General features: G+C 37.8%; 1 protein-coding gene across 1 annotated transcript; it reads right to left on the reverse strand.

Annotated features, from left to right (window-relative positions):
- Nucleotides 1–9537: 9537 nt before the first annotated feature.
- On the reverse strand, nt 9538–22332 carry LOC116511107 (tRNA-splicing ligase RtcB homolog). The gene is made up of 12 exons (XM_032220923.1): nt 22155–22332; nt 20953–21031; nt 20306–20373; nt 19592–19691; nt 18478–18634; nt 16219–16375; nt 15420–15579; nt 15032–15207; nt 13139–13327; nt 12321–12431; nt 10853–10972; nt 9538–10616 (listed from the first exon to the last, which is right to left on the reverse strand). The coding sequence occupies exons 1-12, from the start codon at nt 22245–22247 to the stop codon at nt 10509–10511; spliced, it is 1518 nt and encodes a 505-aa protein (XP_032076814.1). The 5' UTR covers nt 22248–22332; the 3' UTR covers nt 9538–10508.
- Between the last annotated feature and the right edge of the window lie 957 nt (nt 22333–23289).

Raw genomic sequence — 23289 nt, forward strand, 5'->3', positions numbered from 1 at the left:
CATTACCAAATTTGCATTTCCAGCTCCCTGCTTGGGGGAAGGGAGCTGGGGCTCTGGGTTTCTGTCTCCCTTCAGATTTTTAAATTCTCTTTTAGGGGAAATATTTTATTTTGTATTTTTAAAAAATATTTCTCAAAATATTTCATTCTTCTAGGAAGGGGGATAGTAGCTTGCCACAGAGGTAACCTGTATCACCAAGTTTGATGCTTGCCTAGTTTATTACATAAAAGCATCCACATATAATATGCCAAAGAATAATGCTATTGCACCTTTAATACAGCTAAAAACTTCCTGTAATTATTTCTTAGTCTCTTTTATTCCTGTGGAGAAATTCTGACCAGTTCATGCACGGTGAACGGCTTCAGCTCAATAAAGCTGGAGCAATTTTTTGGCCAAACTTCTGATTTCAGGTCCTGCCACATATTTTTATATATGTGGACCTTGACTTGATTGATTTCTTTTTCATCATTCATTCTCTTGTAGACATGTTTGAAACCATTGCCTTGTCACACGATGTATATACACTTTAGTTTCAGGTGACAAAGAAACAGCCTGCCTAGTTCATTGATATAGAGGAGAAGTCAGGCTTCCTTTGATGGCAATTCTGTTCGTCCTAAAATACCAAAAGCAAACATCAATTGTGTATTTCAACCTGCTGGCTTGACAGTTGTTAAGAGGTTTTTTTGTGGCATGCAGTATTTGATTTCAGCCAGTCATAACAACCTGCAGGTAGCTTTTTTAAAAGAAGCACTTTTGCCTCACTGTCACAGAATATGGCATGAGAAGCTGGAAAGTTATCCAAGTGCTTTTTTTCAAACTTGAGATAAATGTTTACATTCTTCTTAGTAAGTCATGGCTTCTGCCTTGCTATTCTCCCATGAAACACATTGTCAAGTTTCCCAATGATGCCATAACTAATTCATAATAATTGAGCCAATGTTTTAATTCCCCAGTGTTTTTCTAATGGTGGAATCATGAATGTTGACTTCAGCCTGTTAGGAATATAATTCTAACGGTTGGGTTGGCAATATATAAATCATGTAACAATGTTGTACCTGTTTCTTTAAATCAGACTGTAAAATGTGATTGGGTGCTGTATTCCTCAATCGGCCATAAGAGGGAGCCAGAATGCCTGTTAGCTCTCTCTGTTTGTTAGATGCTGGGCTGATCTGGAAGTGCCATGAGCTATTGTAAGTTTTACAACTGTTAGCAAACTTTGTGTACTGAACTGATTATATGATACTGGACTATGTTATTTGGATTATCCCTTAACTGAAAGACATTGATGACTGACTGACTTATCCGTGTATTACCTGTACTGTTTGATGGACTCTGATACCTCTATTTCCATGAAAGTAAAAGCCCATTTAAACTGCGGTGTCTCTGTATGCTGGTTTGTGTGTTCTCCAACACAACTGTCACAACGCTTCGCTGAACGTACTCGCTCTCCCAACGGGTAGCTTACCTAACACAGCCAAGGCAAGAGAAGCCTGCAAGTTCCTGGGATGGTTCAACCGTTCTTTGTAACTTCATGAATGATTTTATGCTGCATTGGCAGATTGAATTTTATAGTAGCCCATTAGGGAAAATTCAGTCTTGTCCGAGATCTTCACTTCAAAACTGTTATCTCTGGAAGAGGTGGTATTCAGCAGGTTTTGGCCAATTCTGGAGAAACCGGTAGCGGAAATTTTGAGTAGTTTGGAAAACCAGTAAATACCACCTCTGACTGGCCCTGCCCCCATCTATTCTCTGCCTCCTGAGTCCCAGTTGATTGGGAGGAAATGGGGATTTTGCAGAAACCTTCCCCTGGAGTGGGGAGGGAATGGAGATTTTACAGTATCCTTCCCCTGCCATGCCCACTAAGCCATGCCATGTCCACCAAGCCATGCCACACCCACCAAGTCATACCCACCGAACCGGTAGTAAAACATTTTGAATCCTGCCATTGCCTGCTTGGCATCAATTACTTTTCAACAGAGATCTTTAGAAATTACTTTTGAATCTTGAATCTGTGTCATGAAAACTTCTCTGAAAAGAAGGAAGCCAAATTTTATGAGATTCAAACAAAGCTGAGCTTTCTCAAACAGCTGTGATTATTTAAAGAAAATGTTTGCATAACTGGTATTAATTATCTTTCTATTGAATTCACTGAATTAATGGATTGATTGCTTTTTTCTCACAAGCAGAATGAGAAGGGTTATTTATTTGTAAAATAAACACAACCAGTCTCAAAGATTTTCCAATTGATATTCAGATTTCCTTTATGTATCAGGGTAGTGCTTGTTCAAATTGGTTCATGCCAAATTCTGTTTGTGTGGTACAGATCTGCAAACATATAGAAAGCCTGCAAGTGGGGAAATAATTTTGACAGAACTGTAAATTGAAAAATAGATTGATGCTCTTGCTGAATGCTGGTTTACTGGAATATATACTGTTTGCTGGAACCAACTGTGCACCGCTGCAGATTGGAAAGAAACTCTTGCCTAGGGCAGGATTGGGAACTTTCCAACAGTCTCACTTGAGATCATGCTAGATCTTGTATGCAGCTACTAAGGCCCAACTTAGATTTCCATCTTCTTACATGAAACACAAATTGAGAAATTAATTTGATCCAAGAGGACAAGAGTGATTCTTTGGAAACACATCTTTGTGACACAAGAACAGTTTCCCCCCGAATACCATCACTCCGCTAAAGAAATAATTCCCTCAACACTGTCAAACTATTTACTAAGTCTGTATTACTATTACTATTAACTTTCTCATGGTTCCTATCACCCATCTCCTCCCACTTATGACTGTATGACTGTAACTTTGTTGCTTGTATCCTTATGATTTATATTGATTGTTTCCTAGTATGATTGATTCAATGGTGGGTTTCCAAATTTTTTACTTCTCTCTCTCTCTCTCTGTCTCTCCCTCCCCCCCTCTCTGTCTCTCTCTCTCTCTCTCTCTCTCTCTCTTTCTGTCTGTCTCTCTCTCGTGAGAAATATATTTTTTCTTTTATGTACACTGAGAGCTTATGCACCAAAGATAAATTCCTTGTGTGTCCAATCACATTTCGCCAATAAAGAATTCTATTCTATTCTATTCTATTCTATTCTATTCTATTCTATTCTATTCTATTCTATTCTATTTGTCTGACTAGTTGATGATTTCGAAATCTGACTAGAAGGACAGGACTCCTGCTAAGGGGGCAATTCTTCTATCTTTATTATGAACAAGATCTGATCTTAATTAAATCATAAATACATGCTGGTTGCCAAATGCCCAAATTTTGATTATGTAGCTATGGGGATGCTGTTACATTTGTAAGGGTAAGGATCAGTCATAAGTCATTTTTTTAAAAGTGCTATTGTAACTTTGAATGGTTGATGTAAATTGAGGGGTACCTGTAGTAATCATATAGCTTCATTAACTGTTCTCACTTCCAAGTTAATATTTTTGAAAAATTAAATGGAACCTATGTCTATGCCTCATATGCTTTTTCCATGGAAATTGTATCTATAATTGGCAATTTTACTCTGATTAAAATTGGAAAGCTGGTTTATTTTCTCAGAACATACTGTACTTGGAGAACAGAAGTCTTTCAGATTTAAATGGAAAGTTCCTCGGGGGGGGGGGGAGAGACGGGACCTGAGTGACAAGACTAGTAAAAAGGTAAAACCTGTTTCCATGGGCATGTTGTGCCAGGCTGCAGGCAAAAGGTTATGGATTAATTGTTGTGAGACTACTCTAATTTCAGTCATGTTTAAAAATCTTATTTGAAAACCAATGCCAGTTTAGATCTTGGTTGCAAATAAATGAACTCTGAAGCATTCAGAGTTAGGATGAGCGGGCCATGCATTTTTCTTTACTGAAATCAGCTTCCAATGCAGTCCTTTTGCTTTGGTTAAATGTTTTCAGAATAAGTTTTTCCTTAAATTTATTTAAGCTCTGAATTAAGACTTTCATTTTCTGTCTCCCAATTGAATAAATGAGGCTTTCCTATAAAAAAAATATTTTCCTTCCAGAAAAGTTTTTTACAACTTTTGTTGCTGCTGAGTTCTCAGATAGTCCTTTGCTTGTCTCAGATGATCCATGTATTGTGGTTTTTTGTGGGTTTTTCCCCCCCACAGCAGGCAGGCCATGTGCTTGTTGATAAAGATCTGACTTTTTTCTTGTCTGGTAACATTAGTGGAAGAGCTTTGGCTCCAGCCGAAGGATTCCACAAAATGATGTATGTTTTCAAAACATGAATGCTTTGACTTCTGCCTTAACTTCATTTGATGTCTTCTTTAGACCAGAAAACAACTGAAAGTAATTCTAATCCAATTCAGGCTGTAATGGGATCGGAGTCATTTTTACTCTGATCTCTGATCAAGGGCTTTTCAGCTCTTCAATCGTTCAACTTCCTTGACTTACACTTACTTCTCTGAATCTCAAGTTGCAGTGAACATGATGGCCCTGATTTACCTTTGTTTATCATCAATAATTGTATTCCCCATCCCTTTCTATGGCTTTACTGGCATAAGAATAAAAATTAGTCAGCTACTTTTAGCATGAACTGAATTTTATAGTCTCCCAATTGCCTATGATAGTCAAAAAGTAAAGGTTCCCCTCACACGTATGTACTAGTTGTTCCCAACTCTAGGGGGCAGTGCTCATCTCTGTTTCAAAGCTGAAGAGCCAGCACTGTCTGAAGACATCTCACATGGTCATGTGGCTGGAATGACTGAGCGCTGAAGGCGCACGGAATACTGTTACTTTCCCACCAAAGGTGGCTCCTATTTTTCTTTTTTTCCTTTATTTTTTCATTTTCATAACATATAACCACATGTATACTATTACATAGTCAACATCGTATTGTATTATTAAATGTTTACATCAATTCGTTTTACCATCAACTCCCAAAAACAATTATTAGCTCTTCTGCTCTCCATATACCATATTTGTACATAATCCATCACTTTCTTCTTCCTTTCTCCTCCCCCTCTACCTCCTTTCTTCCATCGTCCTTCTCTACTTCCCCTTCCTCTCTCCTTCTCTCCCCACTCCTTTTCTCCCTCTTTCCACTCGTTTTTTCTCTCCTCCTCTTCTCCCCCGCTGCCCTCTCTCCTATCCCTCTTTTTCCCTTACCTCTCTCCTCTACTTCCCACTCTTCATCTTATTTATTTGGTGTTTTTCAGCTTCTGAACGAGATGGTTCCTATTTTTCTACTTGCATTTTTTTTTACATGCTTTAGAACTGCTAGGTTGGCAGAAATTGGGACCAATAGTAGGAGTTCATTCTGTTGTGCAGTGCTAGGGATTTGAACCGCTGAACTGCCGACCTTTCTGATCGACAAGTTCAGTATCTTAGCCTGGCCAGCAACTAAGTCACACCTGTGAAAAGTTAATAGTATTTCAGTATATAGTATATAGTTATTATTTTAAAAATAAGACACTGAGCTTATCAGCTGGAACAGCCCAGGTTTGAGCGCTGTATGGCGGGGTGAGCTCTGATTACTTAAATCCTGCCAACCTAGTAGTTTGAAAGCATACAAATGTGAGTAAATAAATAGGCACCACTTTGGTGGGAAGGTGTTTTGTGTGCCTCAGCGAAAACGAGTGGACAGGAGAAACCTTTACTTTTTTAAAAACATTCATCTTGACAAATTCTTCCCAAATGTATTCCCTCCTGATGTGAACTACATATTCCAACATGCTTGGCATATGTGTCTCAACATTTTAATTCCATATATGGGAGGTCACTAGCTTGGGAGATGCTGATGTTTAGACGTGGAAATGAACACAATCTAATATAAGCCTGCAGGGCTCTAGCAATGACTACCCTAGGAAGAAAATTGGAAGAAGGCCATGTCTGGAGTTGGAAGAATCATAAGCAGCAATGACACATAATGTGCTGAACGGGTCTTTGGATCAACTGATTACAAGGTAGCTGAGTTCCTTCTGTTCCTGTTTCTGAAAAGGGATTTCTTTAGGATGAAAAGACTTCTCTGTGAATGTTATTATAGCCTTTCTGTTTTAGGAAAGCACAAACCATTTTTTTTCCTGCACAATAAAAACCAAAAGCAACTGTTTGGGTGCTTTAACTAATCCTTCTTAATAATCAGTGGCAGGTAACATGCTGCTTTCAAAATGACAATTATAACATTCAAAATTATCACTTTTATGTTCCTCTTAAGGAAGAGGCAAAATGTACTGTTTGTGGGTGGCAAAACCCTGTCATAAAAATATAGGCAACTTATATTTGACTTTATTTTGCAAGGGAACAAAGGGAGAAAAAAATGACACTCTTTTATTTTGTTGGTTATATAGATGAAGATGCTTCTTGGAAATGTATGGTTGAAACGTAGGGCGCTTCTGATGCTTATAGAAAGTTTAGATATAAGAGAAAACTGTGGGGAGTTGAGGCTTCACTTTATTATTCATTGGAAAAAGCAGATATGAAACTCAACTTAAAAAGATGAATAGGATTTACATGTCAGTGAGAAACAGACAGGTGCTTGATGTGTGCATTTGTGCAAATCTATTTTACCATTAATTTTCCAGTCCATCATTTTTCTCTAACAAAATGGGAAATTGTTTCAGAGACTCAGACAACATAGTACTAGGGAAAAAAGCACATAATGTCCCATTTTAGGTCTGCAATATAATTTTGTGATTCTGATTTTTCTAAGCATCAGAATCTTAACATTCCATTAAACATAAAAGTTAAAGAGGATATAAAATCAGAACTCTCTTGAAGAGATTACTGTGAAGGGCCTAAATTCAAGCTCAATGCATGAAACAGACAGATATAAAGAGATATGTTGACTAGTCATCCCAATCATAAATTTTCTTAACCCTTTGGATCATATTACAGAATGTAATTTGTAGAACCATTTCATGGATCCAGTAGGAAGAGGTAAATAGCTTTTTGTTCATGGGATTGTTTAAATGTTATTTTTGCATATTTCTTTACAAAGTTTATTATTCACAACAATTACCATTTTACGGTCATTTAAAGCAATAACACTTACCATACTTTTTCCATGTTTTAGACATGATTGTATTCCAACCAATTTATATATTTCATGTGTGTGTATACACACAAGCACACATACATGTATAAACAGTTTTTAAATGTACTAGAAGCATCATGTAAGTTTAAAATAGTGTAGTTTAAAATAAAGAGTACACCTTTATTTTAAACTTAGTTTCTCTAAATTAATTACTCAGAATTTTTTTAATGTCTTCAATATGCATTCATATTGTCGAATATTGCATTGATGCTGAAGCTAAATTTTGATCAGTTTTATACTTTTTGGTTTCTTCAAATAATGTCAGCAACTTTGAGCTCATGCCATGTAATAATCCTCTACTGGAAAGAGACAAAGCAAAGTACCAGCTACAAACTGGTCTCTTTTTCTCTCTTTGCAACAGAAGGCTCCCATCTGAAGTTTAATACACATGCCAGTACATGCTTGAGGAAGGGTATTGCTTTGAAGAGAACAGGGAGCTAGTTATGCATGTTTATATGAGAAAGAACAAAGAGAATAACTCAGCTGTCTTTGCCAAGATGGAGTAGGAGGCTGTACACTGCCATTCAAGCGAACAACAAAACCACCAGTTGTGGGATAGGTGTTATACAAATAGAAAGTAAAAAATATAGAATTCTGAAATTCTTGCCTGTTATGGCCTAGATGTTCTTTTATTGTGGCCAGAATTTGTGAGAACTACAGTTAAGAAACACTTAGAAGATACCATATTATGAGAGACTGAGTAGTCCTTGAACTAATTCTAGTTCTTCATTCTTCAAGCAAAAGTTATGGTAAAAAAAGAAGTAGCAGGCATACAGAGAATATTAGAAAACTCAAATTTCTGAAATTTCTTGTGTTAACCCATTAAATTGGGTTCGCTTTGAGAGTTTGCACTGCAGGTAGAGTAGCAATGCTTTCCAGCTCACCATTAGTTAATAATTTTAGAATTACAGTATTAGCTTCAATACTTCTGTAAACCTTTTATCACTTATTTCTCAGTTGCTCCATTTTCCCCATTCTTCATGATCTGAGTTCATTGCAAAAAGGGAAATTAGCAAACTTTGTCCGGGATCCTCAACACAACATCCATGGACCTCTTCCTTGTCAATGTCCATGCCCCACATTACTGCTTTCAGGGACAGGCAGCGCATCTCTCCAAGTGTTGCCATGATATTTGCAACAAGCTCTCGACATTCCAAAAGACCAAGTATTTTAGATATTATTTTGAACTGTATTAATTAGCTAAGAAAAGAAGTGATATTTTGTTTTCTTTGATGCAGGAACTAGAATCATAAATTATTCCAATTAGAAAAAGTTTTATTTAAGAATGAAGTGTGTATGAACTGTGAACATAGGAGGAAAGAATAAATTATCTTTTTCAATACAAAACAAACACACACTCAAGTGAATTCACTAACAAACCCACTTTATTCATACTTGGTTCTCCTTCAGTAGTACAACTGCCCCTAATATACTGTAAGCCATATACTGTATTTTATCCTTTCTGATGCAGTATTCGGTAAGTAGGCTGGTTGGCTAAATCAATATTCTGTCTTTAGATATACCGGAAGGCACACATAAACAAAAGGAGTTCATACAAATGTAGGAGAACTTTTTTGTGTGTGTCAGTAATTACATTGTCAAGTTTTCTATCTTTCTATCTTTGTACTAAAGACAATCACGTGATCTTATGTTATTGTTTGCAAGAGTGCCAAAACTACATAAAGAGACACAGAGATTCAACACACATAAGCCATGTTCTTAGCTTGACGGGTAGATTTTATGTAGCTTTTACAAACTATTTTCTGTTTTATCTTATGTTTAGGCTTTATTTTATTAGGCTTGTTAAGTTAATTACAAACTACTACTGACATCAGTTTCCCAATCTTTTTCAAAAGAATATATAAAGGCCAGGCTGCACTCTTTATCCAGAGTTTTTCAAACTTTTCTGTAGTAGCGTCATTTCTTTCAGTTTATATCTTTATTAAGCTGCCCTCTACTGATGGCACTCTGATATAGCAATAGTACTTAAGACATATATACTTCTTCACAGGGCTTTACAGCCCTCTCTAAGCAGGTTACAGAGTTAGCATATTGCCCCTCATTTTACCCACCTCGGAAGGATGGTAGGCTGAGTCAAACTTGAGATTTGGGGAGATTTGAACTGCCGAACTGCTACAATTTCATTGTAACACATTTTACAATGAGGCATAAGAACTCATTGAGTTCTGTAAAATCAACACAGCTTCATCCAAACAAACTGAATTTAGGACTATTAGAGATTTTTTTGTAAAGTTCAAATTAAATTTACTTGTAGCGCAGCAATACCAGCAGTAAACTCAGATACTGCTCTGTCTTTACAACAGGGATGTCAAACTTGCATCATCACAGCGGCATCATGTGACGTATCATGACTTTCCCTTCGTTAAATTGGGCATGGACAGAGAGTGACGCATCCGACACATTGCGGGACGCAAGTTTGAAAGCCCTGCTCTCTACGATCTATTTAGACAGTGTAAGAAGATGCAACAAAAGACCAAGTTTTTGTATTTTTATTGACAGCTTGGAGGATAGCAACAGTAATAATGCTTAGACGTACTATATACCACTTAACGGTGCTTTACAGCCCTAAGAAGTTTAAAGAGTCAGCATATTGCCCTCAACAACCTGGCTTCTCATTTTACCAATCTACTGCCAGTTGGCAGAATTAGCAAGCAATGCTGTATTCTAACCACTGCGTCACCACGGCTCTTTACCAATATAGCTATTATGTCTGTTCTAGACATGAATGGCTTAAAGCATTAATGAAAACTATCTATGTCTTCATGGAAAGCTGATCTCTTTTCAAGAAAGTAGTATTGTTTGTCGACTAAAGTACAAGTAAAACTTCAGATCAGGGACATTACTGGCATGCAATGTGCACAGAATCATCTGCTCCTAAAGTACCCCCTATCGTGTAGTGGGGATGCAACTTATCCATGCCTAGTCAAAAACATCTCAGAAAAAACTGCTAAGTCACAGACTTCTGCAGTAAGAATATTTGCAAATTTTCCTACATCCTACGGATTACTAGCTTAGTCAGGCTTATTTATTGGTCGAAATTGCCATGTTAACAAATATTCATGAGATATTATGTATTATTACTCAGGAACCTAAGTCTTTATTCGAGAGAAACAACTAAACTTAAGGAAAAAATCCAACAAAAACAGCCTTCTTGAAAAAAGATGGCTATCAAATTAGCAGTGATTAGAAGTCTTATTATAGGCAGAACAAACCATTTATTAGAATCAGATAACTGTTTCACATTTCCCCCCGTAAAGAAACTCAGTCAGCAACAGACAACTTGCCACTGGATCAAAAGAGCAACACATCTTGGTTTATCTTTTCTTGTACCATATTTTTTAAGTCCAAAAGTTCTAACAGGTTGTCAGTTTCCATCTGGATGGAAATATAATTACCGAGTAGTGTGAGTAAGAAGAGGTTCTGTCAGATTCTGTGAATGGCATCTTTACCCTTTGATTACTGCAATGGGCCTCAGTTTAATCGCTTTCTTGCTTATGCCAGCTGCATGGCAGGTGTTAACCACATCTGTCACATTCTTATAAGATTCAGGCGCCTAGGAAAAAGGAGATGAAAAAAGGAAATGATATGCTTTGAGGTGTTAAGAGAAAACAATTTATCCCAAATCCCAAAGGAAAAAGGGAGCCCTTTCCAGGAAGCAATTAGGGCATTTAAATTTGTTAGATTCTGATCTGTATTTTCCCCCCCAATAAGAGATGCTAATACTTTGCAGTGAAAAGAAATACACCCCAGAAATAAAACTGTCCACAGAAAAATTAAAAGAACTCTCACTTCTTCCATGACCAGCTTGGGAGATGCAACACGGATCGCTATTCCCATATCTGCCAACTTGTCCAACACATCCTGGAAATCCAAGTTACGTCGCGATTTGGCACGGGACAATGCACGGCCCTGTAGGATAATATATTTCTTTAAGTACCAATCTTCAACTGAAGCAAACATTGTCATTGTGAATGAAGAAAGCAGTTACATGTGGCCTTGGCCATACATTAAAATAAAGAGAACAGACTTTTAAGATTCCTTAATTTCTTAAATTTTTCTAATACACACATACATATATAAGGACAGTTGCTTAAATGTGCTCCACCTTGGACCTTGACTGACTGTATTATGAGTTTGAGTCAGTAAATCTTGAGGAAGTGGGCAGGTTCTCAATGCAGTTACTTTCAGCCACCTGATTGCTGGATCCTAATTAAAACAGCCAGGAATTTGTTTTGTAACTGAGTCACTTCATGGATCAACTAATGCAATGTGCTCTACATGGGGTTAACTTGGAAGACCACTTGGGAACTTAATTGGTCAAGAATGCAGCAGTCAGAGCAGTGATGGGCATGTCTTGATATGCCTATTTAATACTTTGTGAGTCTGTATTTGCTTTCAGTATTCTTCTGGGTGCAAGATAGTAGCTATGACCTATAAAATGCCATTATTTTTAGTGTTGTGATAGCGCAATGGTTAGAATGCAGTATTGCAGGCTAACTCTGTTTACTGCCAGGAGTTTGATTCTGACCAGCTCAAGGTTGATTCAGCCTTCCATCCTTCTGAGGTCAGTGAAATGAGAACCCATATTGTTGGGAGCAATATGCTGACTGTGTAAATTGCATAGAGTGCTGTAAAGCACTATGAATTGGTATATAAGTCTAATTGCTATAGAGTCTGGTTACTTGAAGGACCAACTATTTTCTATAGTATTGGACTGGCTTACTTGATCTACCAGGATTAGCATGCTCAGGGTTTCTTTATTAAATTATGTCATCTATTGGCATTCAAGGAAGTATTCCCTGCTTCCCTGCCTTCTGGCATGAGATCTCCCCTGCTATTTGTGTGGGTGCCACCCTGATAGTAGTCTACAAAAACTACAAATGTGGCTGTTCTTCCAGGCCTTTGATTAGGCTGGCGGGGGTCCCTGCCAAATATTATGCAGAGTGTGGATATAGTTAGATGGTTCTTCCTTCCCTCCCGTTTGGTTTAATTGTACATAATCCAGAGTTGGGATTGAATACATTAAATACATACACCATCTAAATCATCCTGGACATTCTATACTACATTGCCTGCATTTCTAAATTACTATAATCTCTCTGCATCCTCATTTGATCCCACACACATAAGATTTGTGACCCCACCCCTCTTGCCAGAATAACTGAAGCTTTCTTTTGATTAGCATATTATCCACATGTACAGAAGTATGAAGCAAAAAGCCCATGATTTAGAGTATGGCAAGTGGTTTCCTACTCACTGCTCCATGGCAAGTGGTTCCAAAGGTTTCAGTCATGCCTTGTTCAGTACCAGTAAGGACGTAACTGCAAGTTCCCATTGTTCCACCGATCAACACTGGCTGGCCGGTCAGCTGGAGACACACATACAATCAATATTAGAGTTATGCTGGAATGAGTGCCAATTATTATCAACCAATAAAAATAAATGTTGATGAAATACAGCTGGTATATGTTTTTATCAGAATCAGCTAATCAGCTTCTGCTCTAAACTAACTTACAAAAGAGGATATATTTGTGAATGTACTTGCATTATATTTGTGAAATTAGATTAGGCCGGATGTCAAGAACCGACAGCTCTGGAGTTGCATGCGGCTCTTTCATTTCCCTGCTGTGGCTCCCTGTTGGCTGAACCCACCACTGGCTGGCCCCGCCCCCTTGCCCTCCCGTTCCAATGACTACTTGCCTGGCCTGAGAGAAATGAGGGGGTGGGGGGAGACAGAGATAGAGAAAGGAAAAAAAAGACACACACACACAGAGAGATATCCATTTCCCATAGAAAACACAGTGAGTCCCAAAACCTGGGTTGACGTGGCGGGATGTGTGCCATGTGACTGGGTAGGAGTGAATGATGTTGAGTTGGCCACACCCACCCAGGTTTTGTGACTCCTGGTGTTTTTGTTTTCTGTGGGAAATGGGTCCAAATGGCTCTTTTGAGTTTTAAGGTTGCAGACCCCTGGATTAGGCTATACAATCAATTAAATGAAAAACTCCACCAAGGATGCAAAGGAAAATGACAGCTTGTGAATGCTAACAAGAGAGAAATCTCAGAAGTTCCTACTTGGTAATCAACAGCTATAAGAGGGTGGTGAGGAGGGAATGCTCTGGTTGATCCTTTCCTATGCACCAACAGGGTCCGTTCTTTTCCATCTACCACATGCTGTTCTACTTTTGCAATGTTGTGAGACACATCGTATATTACATGCATGTCCAGATCATCAGGGGTGGTGTTGAAGACTTTAGCAAATGCCTAGAAAACAATACAGGTAAACAAAGTAGTTCTAATAATATATTTTGAGGGGTTGGTATATATGGGAAGAGGGATTAGAGCTGAAATTGTTTACGGAAACTGGAATTTTAGTTACAATTATCTGCAATTCTTTCTCTAACAATCAGTTTATGTCAAGCTTCCTGAATTCTAAAAAAAGATTTTAATAGCAAATCTTGTGTAACTGTACTTGAAAGACATTCTCTAAACTGACTAATAGGGAATGGGAAAGGCAATTATATTTGGTAAAATGTACTTCAGACTATGGCTGGAATGGAGCAAATAGTTCAGAGGAAGCATTAAAAAAAGTTTTTCTGAATGTTGCCTCGCTGCTCAAGATTACACAATCCTTCAATTCGAAAAACAGGCCAAGCCTGTTTTTTTTTTAAAGCAGAAAATGGCCATTGTTTATGGCAACGCTATTCATATGAACTGTGAACAACCATTTGGAGCACTGCTCCACTCATGCACAAAATGGGCATGATCTAAACCTAGCAAGGGGTGGCTCAATGGCTAAGATGCTGAGCTTGTCAAATAGGAAAGGACAGCAGTTTGGTGGTTCGAATCCCTAGCGCTGTGTAACGGAGTGAGTTCCCATTACTTGTCCCAGCTTCTGCCAACCTAGCAGTTCTAAAGCATGTAAAAATGCAAGTAGAAAAATAGGGACCACCTTAGGTGGGAAGGTAACAGCGTTCCGTGTGCCTTTAGCATTTAGTCATGCTGGCCACATGACTACAGAGACGTCTTTGGACAGTGCTGGCTCTTCAGCTTTGAAACGGAGATGAGCACTGCCCCCTAGAGTCAGGAACGACTAGCATGTAGGTGTGAGGGGAACCTTTACCTTTAAACCTAATATCTTAATGAACTAAAGTCAATTGGCTTTCAACCCTAAAGAGCTAGACAGTATGATCCAAATTTAGGGCAAGTCGATTTTGGAAGAAAGGGCTACAATTTTATAATTTAATTATAATTAAATAAAAGCTCAGCTGACACTTAATGTTTAGAAATGGAAGCCAAATGTATTCATACCTCAGGGGGATCCAATGTGGGAGCCCATGTATTGGAAACTGAATCTCAAATTCATCTCTTAAATAAATTTAGTACTTCTGAAATTGTTGGTCTGATGTCATGAAGCAGAATTACTGTAACTATGTTTGTTTGCACTGATATACATGTATCACTAATTGGGACTACCAACATGGTTGCTAAGCAATGAATAACTGTGACTTATGATTTTACTTCTACCTTCTGAATTCTGCTTGGCAGAAGCAATTAAGAAGCACACAAATGATAATAACTTGACTACAATATGTTGCACCAGTTGTAAATATGCACCAGTTGCAAAGCACCAAATGCTATGATGGTCGAAAATGCAAGAATTGATTGCAAAGCCATTTTTGGCACCATTATAACTTTGAATGGTCACTAAACAAGGCAACCAGTAAGTAAGGACTACCTGTATTTCTTTCAAGAGAGATATATCACAGACCTACTTTACGAATCCATGCTTTCCAGTTATTCTGGGACTGAAGTCTATGTCAGCCACCATCAAAACACTCCAGGACACCAGGTTGGGAAGAATATCTTAGCCAGAGCTCAATTTCCCTCATCAGTTATACCTGATGAGGTAAAAATACCTCATTTTTAAAGAGACAGAAGTGATGAGCTACTGCTGTCCTCTCTTACCTGTCTAGTAAGAAAAGTCATGGAGGAACGATTGACCCATGCGTAATTTCCAGCTGCTGCCATCCCTTTCAAATAATCTTGGCCCTCCTGAGAATCTATCCTGGCACATGCCAACTGGCGGTCATTCACTATGATCTTGTCCCGTTTCATTGCTTTTTCCATAGCTACTAAGGCATCTGTAAAAATAGGACCAAATAAATTCAGAAATAGTGATATGGACCAGCAGGCCTAGAACTTAAAATATAGTTTAGATATCATACATTTAAATTAATTGCATAAAGGGGGTATATTTTTTCCACATACAGATTGTGATGTAGAAACTAGCTGTAATATTACGCTGGATAGTCACATTTAATTCCTAGAACAAAGAAGGGCATAAGCCACATACCTGTAGCTACTTGGTGGCCAAGGCCTCTGCTCCCACTGTGGATCATCACACATATTTGTCCCTTATGGTCTATACCCATCTTTCGGGCAGCATATTCATTATAAATGTCATCCACAACCTGTATCTCAGCATAGTGGTTTCCTGCTCCCAAAGTCCCCAGCTGTTAAACAGAATAGGAAAACTTAGCTGTTCCCAATATGAAAAATGAAAGACTGTGATTTTTACTAGAAACTCTGGAAAATTAATGCAATCTTACATCCATTCATCTTATTAATGGACATTAAGGAAATTACTTTCACATTTCAGACATTAAGGGAAAAGCTTCTCTTCATTTTCTGAACTGTTAAGCTCTTTTTAAAATGTACATTTCCTAAAGAGCATTAGACTAAAATCAAAACATTAGATCAGATGTAAATTAATACTGAATCACCAAATCAAACAAAAATAAAAGGCAACATTTAAGGTTAATCAATCAAAAGGTGAAATTTCATTACAAAAATTACTCCTTAATCAATGCAAGAGCCAGGGTGGTGCTATAGTTACAGATGCTGGACTCGGGCTGCAGACAGCCAGGTCTAACTCCACCCTCAGCCATGGACACACTTACTGAGTGAGTCATCAGAGCATGACACATGGAAACCAAAAGTGGATGGGTAACCTTTTGAACCATGACATCAGCTAATCAAATCTCTGGACATTGTTCTGGTTTGCTTTAATATTATTAAAATCAACCTGATTGCATTAAAATTAAATCAGCATGAAATGATCACCCAATTATTATATCTACATATCTGATTACCTGAGGTAAACCCCTTTTCTTAGCTCTTGCTGACACTTTATTTGGATCTGCCTGCAACATCCTCCCATATTCTTCACAATGTTCTTTATCCTCCGCCCAGGCATAGCCTTCTCGTAAGGACCAGTCTACCCCCATCTCTAAAGCTTCCTCCAAATCCCTGGGGATGAAAGACATTCCAATTAGGAGACCACAAACAAATACAGAATGAATGTTACCATAGATTCACTCCTACATCTTCATTCACAATTATCACATTACTCAGAGTATAAATACTCTCCAGGTTCTACTGTGTTGTCAAATGTTGTCATCTAGTGAGAAGTAGAAAGCATCCCTTTTCCATGGAAAGCCATGCCCTATGGAACAACCTTTCCCTTGGGATCTGGAAGGTCCCCCCAACTTTTAGCTTTCACGAAAGTTGAAAAGGGCTACACACTTTCTCTCAGATTCTGGGATAGGGTAAAGTTGAACCTGAGGATTGCATAATTTGATGCACTGATATGGTGGATTAGGTACTTAATGTTCTGTTTTTCGTTTTTGCTTGATCATTGTGACTGTAATTGTGTTCTGTAAGGTGGGTGGCTATGTAAATCTTTTAAATCAAGCATTCTGTGAGATGAGAAATATATCCATTGGAAAGTTGCAGGCTTAGGAGTGAGCTTACAGTCCTCACTGAACCAAGTTTTAAACTAACATAATTGCAAAATGTACCAGACATATTTCTAATGTGCTGACTTGTGTCTGCATTTTCTGCAAAAGTTTGTACTTGATATGGATATATTCAGAACAGAAAGAATGAGATGTGGGAAATGAGGAACTGAAAGTAACTAATAGCTGAGAGCTTCAAATGTACACGGGTGTTTGCACAGAGTGACGGTCAGTGACAGTCATAAGAAAGAGCAAAGAAGTGAAACTATGGAATGCATAGGTCAGTAGAAAAGAAGGTATAAGTAATGTGGCTTAAGATGAGAATGGGGTCCTTTGCCAAATAGCAGTCCTTGTAAGACTTGCTATCTGTCATTAAGGAACCCATTGCAATGGCATTAAAATATAAGTTTTGTTGTGCAATTGTATTGCTATGTTGGCTATTCATGTTCCAAATTGCTCATGAAACAATAAACCTCTGATCTTAAAGTACGATTTATTGTTTGTGGTTTCCTTTTTATTTTTATAGGGATATTTTAATGACAATTCATTAGCAAACTTTGAAATTGGAACACAGACCTTTATGTAAAATACTCTTTCAAGTAAGTGAGGTTCATTTTCCTTTTCTTCTATAAATAAAATAGTAACTAAATCCAGAGTTATTGTTATCACACTGCAAAACAAAAACCCCACAACCTAGATAAGTTAGAAAGTTTCCTTTCTCCTCACCTTACAGGGGCAAAAGAACTGCAAATATGCAGCAAATATTCAAAGATTTGGCAAGCATAGGACAGGTTCTAGAGAAGATAATGAACTTTGAGGAAGAACAACAGGGATGTGTCAATTTAAACATGATGGCATGCTTTGGTGGCACTAGACCGGACTGTTCTAATTGGTCCCAGTCCCAGTCTATAATTTTTTAAAAAGTTCCCCTGATGTCTTCCTATGTCAGGCCTGCCCCAACTGAGATATTTAGGTAAGAAAGACCCTTGACTCCATTTGGTTAAAGCGATAGGTTCTTATGCTAAAGTTAGTGGTTGCAGTGAAAGTAAGGCTAGATCTGAATATTCCTGCACAAAGGTTACACTTTTTCCCTTTGCATGGCCGTCCCCAGTTTGACCACCAGTGTGCAATAGCATGCTTGGTTGTTTGGCACTATTTGATGCAGTTTTACATTCTGTTACCAAGCCAAGTGTCTTTAGCAGCTGGTTTTCTTTGGCTTGGTACCTCTGGTTTCTATCAAGGCCCCCTCCCCCCATTTTGTCTTCACATTCCCATGTCCTTCCTCCCCCCCTCCCTTCCTTGCATTTTATGATAGGATACCAGCAAAGTGTAGAAGCTGAATATGGCAGACCTGGATGCCCTCCAGTTGCATAAACATAATTCCCAGGTAAAATGGAAATAAAAGTCCTTTAGATATATGATGACTAACCTTAGCAAAGCTTTCAAACAGCTATGTAGCAACAACTGCAAAATATTCTGGCATTTTTAAATGTTTGTTACAGATTTGCAGTGCATGTGATAAGTTATATTTTGTTTTCCTTCTGCCACCTTTCCCTTCAAAAATGAAGCAATGATACTGACATTCAAGAAAATAAAATAAAAAATTACTCTTACTTGGCATTCATGGGGATGACACCCTTGGATCCCACTCCTACAGGAATGTGGTCAAACATGGATTGTGCAAGCTGCTCCTTCACTGGCTGGACATCACACTCATCAAGGTTGGTCCGCAGTAATCGAACACCACAGTTAATGTCAAACCCTACACCTCCTGTGTGAGTAACCAGAACATATCTTTTAAAACTTAGCTCAAGTCATTTTGTGAAATTACTTAATATTATGAACTCAAAATATTCAATTACTAAGTTTTCTGAACCCAGAAAACTCAGAACTCATCACTGCAATCAACTGCGTTTTTGTCGCAGCTATAATAAATTACATTCAGTAAACTTTATATAGTTCGGTATATAATATTTCTTTATCATAATAAAGAGCCATGATGGTGCAGTGGTTAGAATGCAGTATTGCAGGCTAATTCTGCCTAATGCCAACAGTTGGATTCTCACTGGTTCAAGGGTTTCCTTCCATCCTTCCAAGTTCGGTAAAATGAGGACCCAGGTTGTTGGGGGCAATATGCTGACTCTATAAACCACTTAGAGAGGACTGTAAAGCACTATGAAGCAGTATATAAGTCTAAGTGCTACATCTGTATTACATAACTAGAACATAACTATTCTGCATTAATTTCAGGGTAAACATACTGAAATGTTACACTTCATCATACACATATTTATCCTCCATAATCACATAAACTTCATAAAAGTTATTTCAGCCTAATATTGAATTTTGCAATACAAGCACTTGTTATTTTAAGATAAATCTAATAAATAGATACTGTCCTCAAAAAACCAATGTCAATATTTTTCTTTGTCCATTATATGTATACTGGAAACATTACTTCAGGTCAGCCCAGAATAAAAATTTTGGTATCTGTACTGTAAATTGTTTGGATAATTAAGTCTTTTTGGCTGTAAAACTAAAAACTGCCTAACAGTTGAAAATGTAACATACTACAGAACATATCACCAGTTACCTGTTACTTACATAGAGTGATTAACAATATCTCTCTACAGTTGTCCTATGAATTGGAGCCTGACACATCTAACACATATTTGGAGATACCTAAGAGTTCTCTTTCCACACAGATACCAACAATAGTTGTCCATACCTGGGGAAACTACTGCTTCTGGATCACTCATATCAAAGGCTGCCATATTGCCAATAGCGAAGCCATACCCTGAATGGACATCAGGAAGTCCAATAGATCGCTGAAATACAATTTAGGTAAAAAAAAAAAGGAGGGGGGAGGAAGAAAAGCAATGAATATCAGAATAAATTTGAATGATATTCCTATGATATGAAGTGGAGCTAGCCTATTCACATTGCCATTGTACAACATCCAAAAGCAGAGGTTTCAACATTTATATCAAGGGGTGTATCATATTCACAAGACAAACTGCAAATAAATATCTCATTTCATTTAAAAAATTAAATGTAAGCCCTCTATTTTCATCATACCCTTGAATATCTAAATTTACACATCAAGAAACTTTTAGGATAGGGAAGTTTGACAGCATTCCTATTGTAGAGTTCTTGGTAATTCTGAACTTGATTGTTTGCTTGCAGATGTTTCATTATCCGTCCTTGCACTGATGATGGTACCTACTTGGATAATATATCTGCAAGTAAACAAAGTTCAGAAGCACTAAAGGCTTCACAGTTCAATCATGAACTACATACATTCTTTTCTATTAGAAATCATTCTTATTTCTATTTGAAGCAATAGTTCTACTATTCTTGTAGCATTTTATTACATAGAAGAATCCATAGTAAAGTCTTCCTATAATGGTTTTATTCTGGATTTAAAATAACAAGGACTCACATGAACAATACCAGGCAATGCAGCTACATTTCCAATTTGTTTCATGGCTGGAAGAAAGCCACCAGCGCCTAAAAAAAAGGTAGGAACTAATTTCCTGTTTCATATGAAAATGTAATTCAGAATTAACATTTTTAAGGACAAAGAACATTGCTATTCTTTTAACATTTCCTCAGAACTACGAATGATGAATTTATTCCTACATAAAAATATAAAGGGCTATAGCTACAATCACAGGCATATTTCACATGCTAGGCCTATAGAAAATGAAAATATTATGAAACGAGTTAGACTGGGCATAAAACATACCAATTCAAAATTGAAATTTAAAGGGTATGTGTTTTTATATTTAAGCAAGCAGAACTAAAAAGCAAATAGTTATTTTCTCATGCCCAACCAATGGTTCTTCATAAACCAAAGGATAATATGTGTTTATCCAAACAGATTAATGAAGATAAAAAAAAGGCTTACTATCAATCTTCTACATGCTTTTAATTAACCACAATATATTTCTGATAACTAAACATAGAAGAAGCTGTACTGGATTTCTAGGTATATTTGTTGAACATGTGACAGATTTAAAGGAGACAAATATTGGAGGCATAAGGAAACAAGGAGATTCAAACAAACAATTGAAAACTCAAACATACCTCCACCTCGGCATGCATTTCTTAGTTCTTCAAACATCAACTTCTCCAAAGGCTCATTTACATAAAATACACCCTCCACCTAGAGACAAAAAGAAGAAAATTAGAAAATGGACCACATATTCAAAAGTAGGATTCACCCTTCAAACAAATATTGGTTAACTATGTCATGCAAACTAGAATACTTAATTCTAGATAATTACATTATAATTATGGTTATTTAAAAAATACCTTCCAGTAAAGATTTAGATTTGTTGAAAATAGTTTAGAGCAGGGTTCCCGCAACCCTGGGCCATGGACCGGTACTGGTCCATGGTCAGTTGGGAACCAGGATGCACAAGCAGTGGGTAAGCAAGGAAAGTTTCATCTTTCCATGCATGGACTCTAGGTTTTGCCTGAAACCATTCTCCCCACCCACCCCCACCTCCTGGTCTGTGGAAAAAATGTCTTATACAAAATTTATCCCTAGTGCCAGAGAAGTTGGGAGACCGCTGTCTTATAGATAGCTTCCTAATGAGGTGCCCTTGGTGCTCTCTCGGCTTGCTTGTTTTCTTGCAGAGGTTTCATTACCAAAACTAGGTAATATCAGTGCTAGTAAAGAGTGATTTTGCTGTCAGTTTATATTCTGATGACTTACTTGTCTGTGTGGGTGGGGGTGGTCTTATAGATTCTTTGGGCCGTTTGCTGATGGCTTTTTGGCAGTTCTTGACTGGGGTATTGTTTACTTCATTGTTAGTCTGAAGCTTCCTAAATAACCAGAAATGTCAATATTTTGACTCAAGTAAACAATCCACTTCTAAGAGGAACCATCCATAGCGCAATTGGTATCAGCTGCATTTGCAGATCTGATTAGCTGCATTTGCAGATCAAAATTTTTCCCCAGCAGGAAACTGGCAATTCTAGATGCCTTATTTATAATGATCAATCGCCTTTCATCCTTTGGAGTCAATATCGTTTGACAATTATACAAAATAATAAAATGCAATCGTATGCACTGCAGGAGGTTAAAATCATATGCAAACTCGGTTCAATTCGGTTGAAAACTGAGCAAACCCAAGGAAGTGAACCCTCGTCATGTTCCATTTTCACCGCACTGGCAGAATGGTCGCCCCAAAGGAATGAAGGGATCTCGGGGGGACTTTTAGGTATTCATTATCATGCTCCAGAACGAAGTTCAGCGATGAAAACGCCTCTAAGCAACTCACGTTCATGTTGGGCACAAATCCTTTCTTGATGCGCCAGGAGTTCTTATCCAGTTTCTCCAAATATTGCAATTCATCGTTATAGCTTCGGCTCATGGCGAAAAGGAAAGCAAACGTCCCGAAGTTAAGTATAACAGAATAGCGGTTTTTACCCCCCTCCCCTCAGGTGCTTCCCGGCAAAGATAGGCCACGTTCGCCTACGTCAGTACGGGGGCCGAGAAGGCGCCGCCTCAATTATCTACTAGGCTAGAAGAAATCGTACGGCGGCCGAAAAGGCTCAATTTAGGATAACTGGAGCAACGCTGCAAAACCTCGGACGACCGCTGGACGGAAATAAAGGGATGCTCTGCGTCTTTACTTCCGTGTTTTGCTTCGGTAGTTTTGAAACGGGTCAAATTGCTAAGATTCCTCTGTCTGTCTGTCTTTTTCCCTCTTTCTTTCTTTCCTTTCCCACCTCCCCCATTATAAACAGCTAAAAGTTGGTGTTTTGGGGTTGTGTCTTATATCAGATGAAACAAAAGCGGGCTCAGAGTGAAATGGAGAAAATGTGGGAATACGCTTTTGAATATGGAGAACAGCCGAACCACGATTCTAGGTGTACTTTCAATAAGAGGTGGCTATCTATAAATATACATCAGTTGCTGGAGAATGACATTTAATTCTTATAAGATTTCATGGGATATGCAAACATCATAAAAGAAACTACTGTAATTCAGGAGTTCATATAATACATTTATTAGTCTTTTAAGGTGCCACGATACCCCATGTTTTTGCTGCAATATAGTACAAACTGAATATTTTTTAATAGGGGATGAATTTTAGCCACCAAATTATTTGCTGAATTTGTGGTAATTACATCTACCAATATAAAGCAGCCCTTCAGAATCGGGTTTTCTGATTGATGCTCACACATCCAGTAGTGGAAACTACAAGATGCGGCCTGCCTATGTTCTGATACCCACTAGACTGCACCTCTTATCATCTCAAATTTTGGTGTGAATGAAAACATAAGATACTCCCATTAGCTCTCCTTTGATATTTGAAAATTAAAGAGCTGCTTGGGTCTGCAACACAAATCACTCATGGTTGTAATAAAGTTGGCTTGATTTTTGGTTTTTTTTAAAAGGGACATTTCTGC

The sequence above is a fragment of the Thamnophis elegans genome, chromosome 7, assembly GCF_009769535.1.
Source record: "Thamnophis elegans isolate rThaEle1 chromosome 7, rThaEle1.pri, whole genome shotgun sequence".
NCBI lineage: Eukaryota > Metazoa > Chordata > Lepidosauria > Squamata > Colubridae > Thamnophis > Thamnophis elegans.

Bases quoted from the DNA above. Each gene is read 5' to 3' on its own strand.
- LOC116511107 (XM_032220923.1), bottom strand. From the start codon at position 22,247: ATGAGCCGAAGCTATAACGATGAATTGCAATATTTGGAGAAACTGGAT. The intron at 16,376-18,477 runs GTAAGAGTAATT...TTTCATCCCCAG, and splicing joins GTCATCCCCATGAATGCCAA to GGATTTGGAGGAAGCTTTAG. The intron at 13,328-15,031 runs GTAAGAGAGGAC...ATTGTTTTCTAG, and splicing joins TGACTTTTCTTACTAGACAG to GCATTTGCTAAAGTCTTCAA.